General features: G+C 38.5%; 1 protein-coding gene across 1 annotated transcript; it reads left to right on the forward strand.

Moving 5' to 3' along the window:
• The first annotated feature begins 587 nt into the window (after nucleotides 1-587).
• On the forward strand, nucleotides 588-13,762 carry LOC104588337 (uncharacterized). The gene is made up of 2 exons (XM_010246223.3): nucleotides 588-977; nucleotides 13,300-13,762. Exons 1-2 carry the CDS (start codon nucleotides 684-686, stop codon nucleotides 13,474-13,476), a joined length of 471 nt encoding a protein of 156 aa, XP_010244525.1. The 5' UTR covers nucleotides 588-683; the 3' UTR covers nucleotides 13,477-13,762.
• The last annotated feature ends 270 nt before the right edge of the window (nucleotides 13,763-14,032 follow it).

The raw sequence follows: 14,032 nt of genomic DNA on the forward strand, positions 1-14,032 counted from the left end.
TTGATGATGTGGAACATTATTATTGGTTCCACAGCCCACTGAACAGCCATCGTGTTCAGCTAATCGAATGGCACTTTCTTCTGTTATAGATGATGTCCCGCTATCTATTGTAATCGTCATTTTCTGCTTGCTGAGTTGCTTCCGTCTTTTGTCCTCATATTTGGAAAAAACTTTAGCTGTTGGGGGCCAGTTGAGAGAATTTCTGGAAATGCTATATTATTATGAGAATGGGTAAATTAGTAATTACATGTTAATTTATTTTGATTAAAAACAAAAACATGGGCTAAATAGGTGAATTGTCCAGAACTGCCCAGCCCAGAAACTGTTTCAACAGCCTATACTGTTGGGCCCCAACAGCCAAAATTAACCCTCATGTTTGTGGGATCCATTGTATGGTGGCCCCGCACGCACTGCGTATCAGAATCACAACAAGTGGCACCATGCTGAAGCTTTAGCATCTTGTCATAGTGAGACACGTGGCAAGTTACCAGTGGGCATGGGTCCGAGGCATTCCTTTTGCCCAGCCCAGCCCAGCCCAGTGGCCCAATCATAATGTGAGAAGCTGTGAAGTGAAGGTGCGTATTGTTCGACGTACCTTTTAGGTTGTCCAATTGGATCGACTCGCTTCCAGTCCAGACTCGGTAGCGATCAGGTACTTCTTCGCCTGAGAGAAGAGTTCAAAGATGCAGGCCATACGAGCTGCAACTCGATCTCTTAGATCTTCTTCTTCTTCTTCTGGCTTTGCTTCTCCTTCTATTTTATCACATTACATCAATGGCGTTTCGCCCGCAACATTCGTGATCCCAAAAAGTGGAGGTTTCGATGCAGAGGGAGGGTCCATCCTAGGGTTTATTTCAGGAGCTAGAGTCTTCTCTCAATCGGCTGTTTGTTCTTCTGCTTCATTCTTGGGCAAGCAGGAGGTCACCACTCGAGTCGTGGATCTTCTCAAATCAATTCCTTTCATTGATCCTGCCATGGTAGTCTTCATTCATTATCTCTCAGGCTTTGGGAATTTGGTTTCTTTTCCGATTTCGTTATTAAGGATTAGAAAAATGGACTTGAACGTAGTATCAGGGGCCATTTGGAACTGACATTTGCTATTTATGAACTTTTCCTGTTTCTGAGTCATCTGCAATGTTATTGATGTATTTCATTTAAGATATTAATTGCCCCTTAACACAAGGGAAAGCAATTTTATCTCTTTGTGCCTTTCAGAAAAGATTGATGAGAAAACCCCGTTTTGTCATATGACTTTGACGTCAAAATGCAACCGCAAAATCATTGTTAACTAGATATCTCTGCTACTTAGAGGTGCACAACAGTTTAAGCTGTCTTTGGAATTCATACGAGCAAAAACATACTATGGCTAACAAGGACCAAATAAGCCATTGTTTAAAATGACTTTAACATCGGAGTAGCTCCAGGAGGTGACAAAATCAGAGAAAATAGACTAAGATGGTTTAGTTACGTTCATAGAAGACCATTGAAAGAATCCCATAGAAAACTAATTTGTTGCAAGTTGAAGGGGCTAAAAGGATTAGGGGTAGACAGAAAAAAGCACATGGGTTGAAGTAGTAAGAAATGATTTAAGTGCTCACAATTTAACAATGGATACGGCATTAAACAGAACAGAAAGGTTAAATAGGATTCATGTAGCCAACTGCCAACCCTATATCGCTGGGATAAGGCTTCAATGATGACAGTGATGATGATGAAAAATAAAAGAAAGATATTGATAAGTGGATGTTTCCACAATCCACACCTTATTAAGGTTTTGAACTTATGGATTGATCTTTGTTTTGAGAGCTGGAGGTTGATAGAGTCTTCACTATCAGGGCTTGTTGGATTGATGGTTTTCTTGTTCTTGTTTTGAGCTGCATTTGGATTCTGTTTATGGTTATATGCTTTGCTTACTTGTCTAGTAAAGACTAATCAGTCTTAGATGTGAATTCAATAAGAAAATATGTAGAGAATAAGAGAGGAAGAAGAGAGAAATCAGAAAAGAGTGGGGATCTTGACTAGAGTTGCCGCCCCACTCAGCTATATATATCTATCTATCTATCTATATATATATATATGTAAATACCCACTCAGCTATTTATATTAATAGTTTAAAACATAGTAAATTCCAGTACTGCCCCTACTGCTAACATAAGCTGAAAAATAACTGAAATAATTAACCAATTAACACAGCTAGCATACTAACAACAACATAAATAACATAAAGTAACATGCAACAGTGGGGACCACAAATAACATATTATTGTTCCACATCTCTACACTCCCCCTCAAGCTGGGAGTAGATATTAATCATTCTCAACTTGCGTAAATCTATCTCGAACTTGGTCTTTGTAACTGCCTTAGTGAAGAGATCAATAAGCTGCATATTGGAGGTGATATATGGAAGACACTTCTTGGGAAGCAACTCTCTCTCTCTCTCTCTCTCTCTCTTTGATAAAGTGTCGATCCACTTCAACATGCTTCTCATAAGAAATGCCCAATTCCTTAAATAGGGATCTCAACCATAATACTTCAGCCACACCATTCGCCATAGACCTGTATACGTCTTTAGCACTGGAACGAGCAACAACATTTTGCTTCTTACGTCTCCAAGAGACAAGATTTCCTCCTACAAAAGCACAATACCCAGAGGTAGATCTCTTGTCATCAACACACCCAACCCAATCAATATTTGTATAAACTTCTATTTTCATGTGACCATTATCTTTGAAGAGTATGCTTTTGCCTAGACATCTCTTCAAATAAGTTAATATCCTATCAACTGCAAGAAGGCAAGTGGTTATGGGGGAATGCATATACTAGCTAACAACATTGGTTGCATGAGAAGTGTTTGGTCATGCGAGGCAAAGACAAAGAAGTTTCCCAACCAACAGTTGAAACATAACCTTGTCTTCAAGGGGCTCTCCACCTTTTGCACTTAATCTTATGATTTTGTTCAATAGGTGTGTTAGCAGGTTTAACACCTAGCTTCCCAGTTTCTTCCAAAAGATTAAGAACATACTTCCTTTAGGAGACAAAAATCCCATGTTTAGACCGTGCTACCTCAATGCCCAAGAAATAGTGTAGTTCTCCCAAGTCTTTGACCTCAAATTCTTGGTGAAGAAGTTGCTTAAGAGAGTCAATCTCACAGGTACCACTCTCTGTCACAATATCGTCAACATATACAGCAAGTAGAGTCAAGTAGTAGTCCATTTTCTTAATGAAAAGGGTGTGATTTGATTGGGCTTGTACGTAGCCGAATTTTTTCAAGGGCTTGTCTAAATCTATCAAGCTAGGTTCTTGGAGATTATTTCAGTCTATATAAGGCTTTATTTAGCCGACAATCCTTCTTCCCTGCTTTTGCACTATAGAATCTAGGGGGTAACTCCATGTACACCTCCTCTTGCAATCACCATTGAGGAAGGCATTTTTAACATCCATCTGAAACAATGGCCATGAGAAATTTTCTGCAATGGATAGTAAAACTTTGATAGTGTTCATCTTTGCTACTAGTGCAAAAGTTTCCAAATAGTCTATGCTATACATCTGTATAAACCCATTTGCAACTAATCTAGCCTTATATCTTTCAACGGAGCTATCAACATTATGTTTCACTGTAAACTCCAATCTACACCCAACCAGTTTCTTCCCTTCACGTTGATCAACTAACACCCATGTATTGTTTTTTAGAAGGGCATCCATCTCTACCCTCATTGCATCCTTCTACTCAGGTACTAACAAGGCTTCCTGCATTGTCCTGGGGGATGGAAATAACAGTAATAGATGCCAAAAAGACTTATAGGATGGAGACAAATGATCATAAGACAAACTGAGAAATACAATGTGTTGTAGATGAGGTACAACGACGTTTTCCTTTGTAGAATGCAATTTGGAAGATCAAGATCATCCAAAGGAGGAGGATAAGGCTCAACAATGGAAGGTATTTCATCTGTAATGGGAGATAAAGGAATTGTGGTGCTTGGACTTGGAGCTGTAGAGGAAATTGGAGTTGGCTTGGACTGTTGATGATCGAAATCAACCTGCTTCCACCACCTGTGAGATACACCCTCAAATCCCTGCACCTTTGACAACCCTCACTACACTCCCCTTTAGTGATTGGGACAGGTAATGGAATTTCTGATGAATGAGAACCCATCTCACTACTCTCCCTCAGAGAAACTTTATGATAGTAAGGCGATGGGGGACGGAACTTACGATCTATCATCATCCCCATTGACCCAAGACAGTCGAACTAGTTCGAAGTCTTCGTAGTTGCAGTGAGCAAGTCGCAACAGACCTAACCCTCGATATGAAAGGATTAAGGCAGATTGGAAGGACGACGATGTAAAGGATCAATGGGTCGACTATGAAGACTCAGACGACGACTTCTCTTTTGGAGATGATTCTAGCAGCAGAAGATCCGGAGACACTGTTCAAGTTAGCGTGGAGAGTGGGGATGACCTTCACATTGTCTCCCTCTTTGAAAAGGAGGTCACAATTAATAAGAGGAAATCACAAGGTGGAGATGTATTTCATCAACTACGAACAGAGATGGTGATTTGCGATTGACACCGGTTAGTGGTTTGAAGTATCTTCCAATTTATCAAGAGGAGAATAGAGGTATCCAAGGGGGTAAGGAATTAATTCTAGGCGAGAGACAAGAGCAAGATAATAAGTTGGTGTTTCAGCATAGGAACCGGGAGATTACAAAGGATATTCTGGGAGGGGGTACAAGTTCTGAGATGGCCAAGTCAAATACTCCTTCGAAGCCTTCTCAACTAGTTAGAAGTGAAGTTGGGGATTTGGAGAGGCACCAAATGGAAAAGGGCATTGAAACTTCTGTTACTAAAATGCATGTCATTCTTTCTTCTCAGCCTTCTAGTAACCTCGACAACTCTGTTGGTTTAGGTTTTGATGCTAATTTGTATTTTGTTGGTCCTATAGTCTCTTCAGATCCCATCCAAGGCCACGGTTTGCCCATGAATCTACAAGAAGAAGGAGAGATGAGTAGGGGATTAGGAGATGAAGTTGGTGAGAGGGAGATAATGGGAGAGAAAGGAGGGGTGGGTGTGTCTGAGGCTAGGGGTGAAAGGAGGCAGAAGTTTAAGGAAGGAGCATGGTAAGGGGATGGGTACAAATGGGGAAAAAGAAATCACCATAAGGATTCATTCCCAAGAAGATGAGAGTGACGAGGAGGCTGGGAGGGTCTTAGTTAAGGGGAAGAAAGAAAAGGAGGCGGGAGAAAGTAGAAGAAGCCAAGAAGATCAGAGTGCAAAGGACCCAGTGGTGGATTTGGTTGATAAAATGGGGTTGAAAGTGGAAAAAATAAAAGAAAAGGAATCTCAAAAGAAGGTAAGTAAAGAAAAGGGGGGCAAGAGGAGAAGGAAGCTAAATGAAGTTGAAAAACTCATTAGTGATGTGGAAGGGGATAAGGAGTTCAATGCTAGGGGAGGGAGAAGGAGAGGGGGTCTATAGGCTAGAGGAGGGTTGGGGTCAGAACTTGATGTGATCATGAAGATTTTTAGTTGGAATGTAAGGGGATTAGGAAGTGCCACAAAAGAGTAGTCAAAGAGGTATTGAGGAAGGAGAGACCGGATTTTGTTCTAATTCAAGAATCCAAAATTCAGGAAGTAGATAAGAAGTCTGTGGGGAGAGAGGAATATTAATTTGAGCTTCGCTCCCTCTTGGGGTGCATCGAGGGGCATTATAACAATGTGGAGAGAAGTAGTCCAATGTTTGGAAGAACTGGTAGGCAAATTCTCAGTTTCTATTAAGTTAAAGGGTGTGCAAGACGGATTTGAATGGGTTCTCACGAATGTCTATGGGCCAAACTCATATAAAGAAAGGAAGAAATTGTGGGAGGAGCTTGGGGATATTAGGGGACTCTGGGGTGGACCTTGGTGTTTAGGGGGAGATTTTAATGTAGTTAGGTTTGTGAGTGAGACAACTGGGGGCAGGCAAAGAACTAAATTGAGTATGAGAAAGTTCAATTCCTTTATTGAAGCTTTTGAAGCTTTTCAAACCTTGACTTTCTCTTTATTGGTTGGAATCAACATTGAAGAGGATGAAGTGAGATTTCTGGCAAATTCCCTAGGCTGTGAGAAAGGTAAGTGGCCAATGAAATATTTGGGTTTTCCCCTTGGAAACAACCCTAGATCTGCTAGTTTTTGGTCTCCGGTGGTGGAAAGGGTAAAGAAATGCTTGGTGGCATGGAAAAGGAATTATATCTCATTTGGGGGGGGGGGGAGAAAAACCCTAATTAAGTCCACTTTAGCAAATCTCCCTGTGTACTACATGTTAGTGTTTAGGATGCCACAAGGGATAGTGAGGAAATTTGAAAAAAGCATGAGGGATTTTCTTTGGGAGCCAAGGAAAAAAAAGAAGGATCATTTGGTTAGATGGGAAAAGGTGAGGAAATTGAAAGAGAAAGGGGGTTTGGGAATAAGTAATGTTAGACTAAAGAATCAGGCTTCGCTTAGCAAATGGCTTTGGAGGTTTCCAAATGAAAATGAGAAATTATGGCATAGAGTGGTTGCAAGCATTCATGGCATGTCGAGCAACGGATGGGATGCTGGATGTCTCTGTAGGGCTAACTTGGCTGCTCCCTGGAAGGCCATCCATGATGTTCTCCCTACATTCCTAAATTTTATCAGGTATGATTTGTCTTCTGGTAGAAAAATCAGATTTTGGGAGGATTTGTGGATTGGGGATACTTCTTTAGGTGAGAAATTTCCTTCTCTTTATGATCTATCTAGGTTCAAGGGTAAGTCTATTTCCGATTTCCTAAGCCATCCTTCTCACCTTCCAGGGTTGAATTGGAACTTTGGATTTAACAGGAATCTTAAAGAGTCTGAACTTCTTGTAGTATCCGAGTTGTTAGGATTGCTGAATTCAGTTTTCTTGGGGGAAGGTGGGTCAGATTCTAGAATTTGGGGTCCTAATTCTGATGGATCTTTATCTTGTAAATCCTTTCTACATTCGATGGTTGCTACAAAATCTTCTCTTTATTTTCCAGTCGAAATTTGGTGCCCTCCTATTCCCCCTAAAATCAATGCTTGTTGGGAAGTTTTTCATGGTTGTATTTAATACCTTTGATGTACTTCAAAGGAAAAGACTAAATTGGTGCTTGCCCCCTAACTGGTGTGTCCTGTGTAAATTGAGTGGTGAAACTGCTTTCCACCTTCTTATATCTTGCCCTTTTGTTAGTTTTATTTGGAATTGGTTTACTTCCCTTTTTGGGTGCAGGTGGTCTTCTCCTAACAGGGTGGAAGGTTTATTCAACCCTAATGGTATCGGTGGTAAGACTAGGAGGGGAAGGATTCTTTAGAGGTGCACTAGAGCAGCAATACTTTGGATCATTTGGGAGGAAAGAAATGATAGAATTTTTGAAAGTAATGAAAAATGCAAGGAAGGTTTAATTGAAACAATAACATTGAGGGTGGCACATTGGGTAAAAAGCTACAAGCTGTTTTCAGATTTTAAGGTCGAAGACTTTTTCAGGGTTTGGGGACTTATTGCTGCTTCATCATCTATGGGATGGCAGTTTTTTGAGACTTGATCCCCTCCAACAGATGGTTGGAAGAAGCTGAACTTTGATGGGAGCTGTGTGGGCAACCCAGGCCCTTCAGGTATTGGGGGGGCCATTAGTAATGAAAATGGTTCCATTATTGCTCTGTACTCTGGTCCTGTGGAGGAGGGTGATGTGGCAAGGGCAGAGTTTCTAGCTGCAGCATTTGGGGTTGAGAAGGCTAAAGAGTTGGGGATTAATAGACTGATCATCGAGAGACTCAAAAACTGTGATAAAATGGTTGCAGAAAGGGGAAGGGGTTTGAGACTCAAAAACATTATTTTTGGATGGATATCTGAAATTTAAACATTATTGAAATAAGCACTAATCATAACACATAATTTGTATCTTGGGGTTTGAGCCAATAACAGGGATAAGGTCAGCCTGGTCTGAGACTTGAAATCAGACTTTGGCTTGGGCCAGGCCTGGGCCCAACTCAGCCCCCAGCCTGATCACATTCTTTCCACCTTGGAGTGGTCTGAACTCAAGGCATAGATGCATTTAACATGAATCCTAGTTTAATGTAGTATACGTAAAGTATACATGTATAATTAGATAAGTCTTTTTACCTGATTGCAGCCTGAACTCAAATTTGGGCCTGTATTTCGGCCCAGGCTTGGCTTTATCTTACTTCAGGCTAGGTGGGCCAAGCCCAGCCCATTGCTTATGCCTATATAATTACAATGACATATGGAGTCCTAGTTTAATGTAGTTTCCAAGTATAGTTTGTTTCTACCAAAGAAAAGAAAAACTGATATGCAATATAGCCATGTTGTATTCAGATGATTATATGAATACAGAACAAGGTGTATAAAACAAAGAAGGCAACCTTAGATGAATCTGAGATTCTGAATGCCCTGCCCCTGCACCAGCCTTTCCTGGAAATTTTAGATGGATAATAAATGAATCATTCAGCTGCAAAGTGCAAATTTTGCCTTCAAGGCAGCTTTGCTTCTCCCTAGATCTCTCTAGTTTTACTTTGCTGCTGCTAAATTCTTTCTCCTCTAGAATTAGAACTCAACTAGAAATTAGAGAAAAGTTCTAGCAATGCAACACTGACTAATTGAGTGTTGACTTTGATGTATTGCTGCTTATATTCAGCAGTTTCCAACACTCCCAACTATGCTGGATTGTCATGGGAAACATATGTGCTGGATGGACTTAAACCGACTGTAAGAGAAGACTAGAGGTTGTCCTCTTAAAGTTTAACCAGGGTGAACAAAAACTAGATTAAAGAGATGATGATTATGTATGAGTGTTTATGTAAAAACAATAGGAATAACCTCTTGGACTCTGGTTGTTGAGGCAGGGTTTTAAGGTAATGGATGTAGTTTAAGATGTGCAGGTTTTTGTCATTGTTTAAGATCAAGTTTGTGATGTAGAACCAGACTGAATAACTTTTAACCTGTGAAAGAAAGATAATTACTGGAGTTTAATTGAGGGGTCCATAAGAGTTTGATGTAGTCAGGCTCCCACATCTAAAAATGGGAGCCAGATATGAGCTTTTGGAGTGGTGGTAATCATGGTTTTAAAAGGCTTAAGCCTTGACGTGAGGTGCACAGATTTTGCCTCAAGGCTTAAGCCTAATAACTTTGATTTGAGGCTTAGACCTTTGTTAGAAAGAGGTTAAGCCTCAAACATTAAGGCGTGAAGTGTAAGCCTCAAGAGCAGCAATTGAGTAATTTAATACAAAAACAATATTTTAAGTTTTTATTAAGTTAAAAAAAAAACAAGCGGGAGGGGCACTTTAGTAATTATGGGCCAAATAAAAAGAGCAAAATGAAAAGCCAATAGGGTAAATAGAATTCTAAGTATCTTTTAGGATTTTAGAAGAAGAGTTGAGTGCAATAAGGGAAAAAAAGAACCTTTACCGTTCTCTCTTCATTCTCAATTAAACCAAGTGGCTTTTTTTTCCTAATTATTCTACACTTTTGGGTGACCAAAAGTCTAGCATCTTAGGTTTGTTATTTTTCTCTATTTTCTCAACAAGAAAATACCATCTACCCTATTTTGCCTCTCATTTCTCTTCCTAATGGACATTTGTTCTTTTTATTGGTTTTTCTTTTTGGCATAGATTAAATCAATTTAGTTATTTCCTTTCTTCTAAACTGTTGGACAACCAGAAATCTAGTATCAATTATTATGGATGATTCATCAAATGTTCCCATTAGTGAAAGGTTTAGGGTTGTTAGTTGGTTAGTTATTATTTTGCTGAATACTAAAAGTATGGAACTTATTTCTTATAGACTTTTATTTTATGGATGCTTACACCTTTTATTATTTACCATGGTTTATTATTATGCTCCTTTTATCATTTATAAATTCTAATTGATCTTTTTTTTTTTTTAATTTTTGAGGCTTATGCCTCAATTGCATCTTTAGCCTTTTAAAATCTTGGTGGTGGTAAGTCAATATCAGGCCTCTTTTACAGACTTTAGAGATTTAAATTTGAATGGAGTGCCTAAATCAAGTATGTAGTAAGGATTTATAACAAGAGTTATAATTAGGTGTTCCGAAAATTGGAAATGATGTGTGCAATGGGAGTTATGGTTTTAGTGACTGTTAAGGAAGACGTTATTTAGAGGATACTTTCTTCCCTTTTATATCTCCAATACCACATTTTATTATTATTCCAAGTTTCCAAATGCAAATGTACTTGTATACATGTCAAAGGAAAAAAATTGAATTCCTGGTAATTGGGTGCCTAAGAGCCAATTTATATCAGGTCTGATAAGTGATAACGGTGTTATTGTTTTGCTTGTAAAACTTGTCTGTGTCCTATGGAATTATGATAATTGATCCTTGTTGCAATTTCTGAATTCCGGAATTGGCTACTAAGCCAAAGGCTTAAGTGGTTCTTTTCATTACTTTTGAGGTCTCTTATTTGTCCTACTCTAGCATTTTCTTTACTTAGTTATAGATTACTGAACTAAAATTATAGCTTTCATCGTAGCAGCAGCAAATTAACTATTTTATTTAATTCACATAATGTCCTAAATGATGTTGTGACCAACTCCTGGAAGGGAACCAATGTCTTACCTCAATTTTTTACATGATTGTTGTTGTCTTTGGGTGTTTCTCCCACAGGATATATGGTATTAATTTCTTGAGAAATTAATGATAGAAGTTCTTTTTGTATCAGGTACAAGTGCATCATAAACTAACATCTGGATTCTGTAATTTTGTTTGAGAGAAGTGGGACTGACACAATATTTCCAAGTGGTGTGGTCTGTGATGCATTTATACCAATAAAGGGCAAGGGGGTGGGGGTAGAATCTTGTATTTCTTTTTCTTTTTCTTTTTGTGTTTGAACAGAAACATATTGTTGTTGGTTTGAAATGATGAAAATGGTATTTACATGCTTGAATCTTTTGTGCTGATTTTTTGTCTTAGTGATATCATTTTGAATTTTGCAACTTCAGATGTGAACACCAGATTTTAGGCTATGGAGGAAAGTGGTTTGCTTGAGCTTATTTAGCTTGTATAAACTTACCTGAACTTGGAAGCAATATCTCCTTGGCAAACTAGTTTCCAGGCTGAACCTAGTTTTATGCTTTCACAATAATGGGCTTACAGCATTATGTAAACTGAAGTATATGACACTATCTTTCTTTTCTCCAATCATATATTACCTTTGAAACAGTAATCGAATCCTTCATATGGTTCTTTTTTAAATCTGTATTTCTCACCTAGATTTTTGTGAATAAGAATGACGAGTGTTTAGAAATATGTTATATGTTAAGCCAGGGAAAGCGTGCTTCTCTGGACCTTGCTCTGCCTTCATTTCTATACCTCTTAATATACTAAATATGCTTCTTTCTTTTTGGTGTACACAACTAAAGTACCAGATACATGGACAGAGGGGTGCTAGGCATGGCAGGTGCACTGACCATGGCTAGGAAGGGAGTAAGCAGAAACCAGTTGCTCTGGGGTGTTAATAACCCAAGGAGTGGAGAACTATGGAGTTAGGTAGAAAGTTCTTGCCTTGACATTGAGGGGTGCTAGGCACATTTTCATTTTGTACTCTCCTAGCCTCTTGACCTGTGAAAGGCTTCTCAGTCAAAGGACCCTTTGGAAGTTACTCCTTTTGGCCCTTTGTTGGGGTGTGTGGAAAGAAAGGAACAGCCAAGTATTTGAAGTCAAGGCTTTTCCACCTGAAGTTGTGATGAGTAAGATTGAATGGGTGTTGGTCCGATGGGTGAGGATTTTGATAGCCTTCTCCTGATGTGTCTATATATAGCTTCTTGAGTTGATGGAATTCCATCATTTTTTATACTTCTGTAGCTAAATGTATAGATGGGGTGGGGGTTTCATGATATACTTGTAAAGACCCTCTTGTACATGCTTATGAGAGTGGCTCACCCTCTCTTTTTTGAATATATTACAATAATACTTTTCTCTACTACACAATATAATACTAATAGCAATACCAGATACTGCTTTGATACTTCAAAACTGCAATTTTTTTTCTCTTTAACTACCAACAACCTACATTTATAAACTAAGATGTATAGATGGTATATTTTAACAAATTTTTTATGAGTTATATTTGAACAAAATTTTGTACAAGGAACTTGATACATAGTAGAAGTTCCATTGAATTTGATAAGATATGAAAAAAAGAAGATAATAAGTATCTAAAACAATAATTAAAACTGATTATCTTACCAAAAAAACTAAATCAGATACAAAAAAGTAACTAAAAAAATGAAAAGATGGAATTATTTGAATATAATATTGGATGGGATACTAGATTTTGAAGAGTTGGAAGGGATACTCATTCATATACATGTTCTAGATTTTGAGGAGTTGTATCTAGGATTCCTTTATCAGTTTGGTTTTCATGTCTGTCTTTTATCTCTTAGTCTTGGGTGTATGTAAACTGCAATAATGGTTGTCCCACTTGAGTATTTCTTTAAACACATACTCAACTCAACCACTACCTTTTCCCAACCAGACGGGGTTGGCTATGTGAATACGGTTCTATCGGTCTGCTCTGTTCAGTATTGCATTAAAAGCTATGAATCTTCAGATGCTTTTACAAAGGTAAGTCCACAAAGATCTACTATAGGACAGAATTAAATTTCTATTACACAGTTACAAGGCATTGCAATTATCATATCATTACAATAGAATAAAGTTGTTTTCCTCAACATTTCTATTTGTTAGAGACTAAATTATTGGTTCTTTTTCTCCTTTTCTTTCCACAAGTTTCATACACTGCTTGTATATGGGTTTGATATATAATTGTCAGGAGGTATAGGTGCATAGATGTGCACGCACACTGAGATGTTCCCAATGCATGCTGAGATGTGCATCTGGGGTGTTTTTGGGGCGCACTCTGTTAGAGACTAAATTACAGCAAGGTATCTTCCTTTGTTATTTTTGTTTGTCTAGGAGGTCAGCTTGCCATCTAGGCAATGTATAGGTGTGCACACACGAAGGTTACATATTTTGTCTTACTGTTGTTTTCTTTTTATAATTTTTGAGGATAATAAGGTCATAGGCCACTTCCAGTTGTGAAGTTCCAAAACCATACATTGGATACCAATAAATTGATTAGATGGATTGATCGTAGTTTGACATTGGATGCCTGTTGTGGCCCCTTCATGGTTTTGACTATCCTGGGAGTCTTGTTTACCTATACGTTCTCTTATCTTCAATCATATTCATCTTGTCTGTGTTTGTGTTACACAATTGAGTGAAAATCATGCTAAATTGGTCTTTGACAGGTGAGCCCAACGGCAAATTTCAGGGACGACATGCAATTGGATATGCTAGATAACGTGGAAGTAATTATTGCAGTGGAAGAAGAATTTGCTATAGATATCCCAGACAGTGAAGCGAACAAATTCTCAACGACAGCTCATCTCATTGACTACATTGCAACCCATCCACAAGCCAAATGAGAGCCCTGATCTTTTGATTCTGAAGTGGTGGCAACGTTGTTGTTTTCTTTCCTCCATGAAATTCAGGCTCCTCCAACTGTTTGTAATAAATGAATTGGTTCAATGAAAACCTTAGCTTCAAAACATCTTCCTTTGAAGCTCATAGCTTCAATTTTCAGAAAGTTGAGAAATGTTTATCTATTTTTTTACAAATGTTATTTTGCAAGAAAATAACGTGTATTACCATTGGAAGAATTTTAGTAACTTATTCGGGTTTGAAAGTTGAAACAGTACCTGACTTGGGCAAGGCGCCTCTCTACTGAATTTTCAAATTCACAGTGTGCACTGTTTCCCATGACCATGACAAGTGATTAACACTTTAAATAATAGATGCTTCATGCTTGCAATAGTAGCATCTCCAATATGCTGTATGATCCTCACGATTGAGGTCATAAAACTTGAACCACAGCCTGATTAATCTTCAATAGAGCCGTCAATGGTTTTGAACCGCTGTTGACCTGGATGGTCAGATCGTTCAGCCCGGGAACCGTCTAGGAAATTGGTTCTGTTTTACCCC

Source organism: Nelumbo nucifera, chromosome 6 (assembly GCF_055504915.1).
Source record: "Nelumbo nucifera cultivar China Antique chromosome 6, China Antique-T2T, whole genome shotgun sequence".
Lineage (NCBI taxonomy): Eukaryota > Viridiplantae > Streptophyta > Magnoliopsida > Proteales > Nelumbonaceae > Nelumbo > Nelumbo nucifera.

What these genes read in the sequence shown, in the direction of transcription:
- LOC104588337 (XM_010246223.3), top strand. Translation starts at nt 684, where the DNA reads ATGCAGGCCATACGAGCTGCAACTCGATCTCTTAGATCTTCTTCTTCT. An exon ending in CTTTCATTGATCCTGCCATG is followed by an intron (nt 978 to 13,299) that starts GTAGTCTTCATT and finishes GGTCTTTGACAG; the next exon opens with GTGAGCCCAACGGCAAATTT.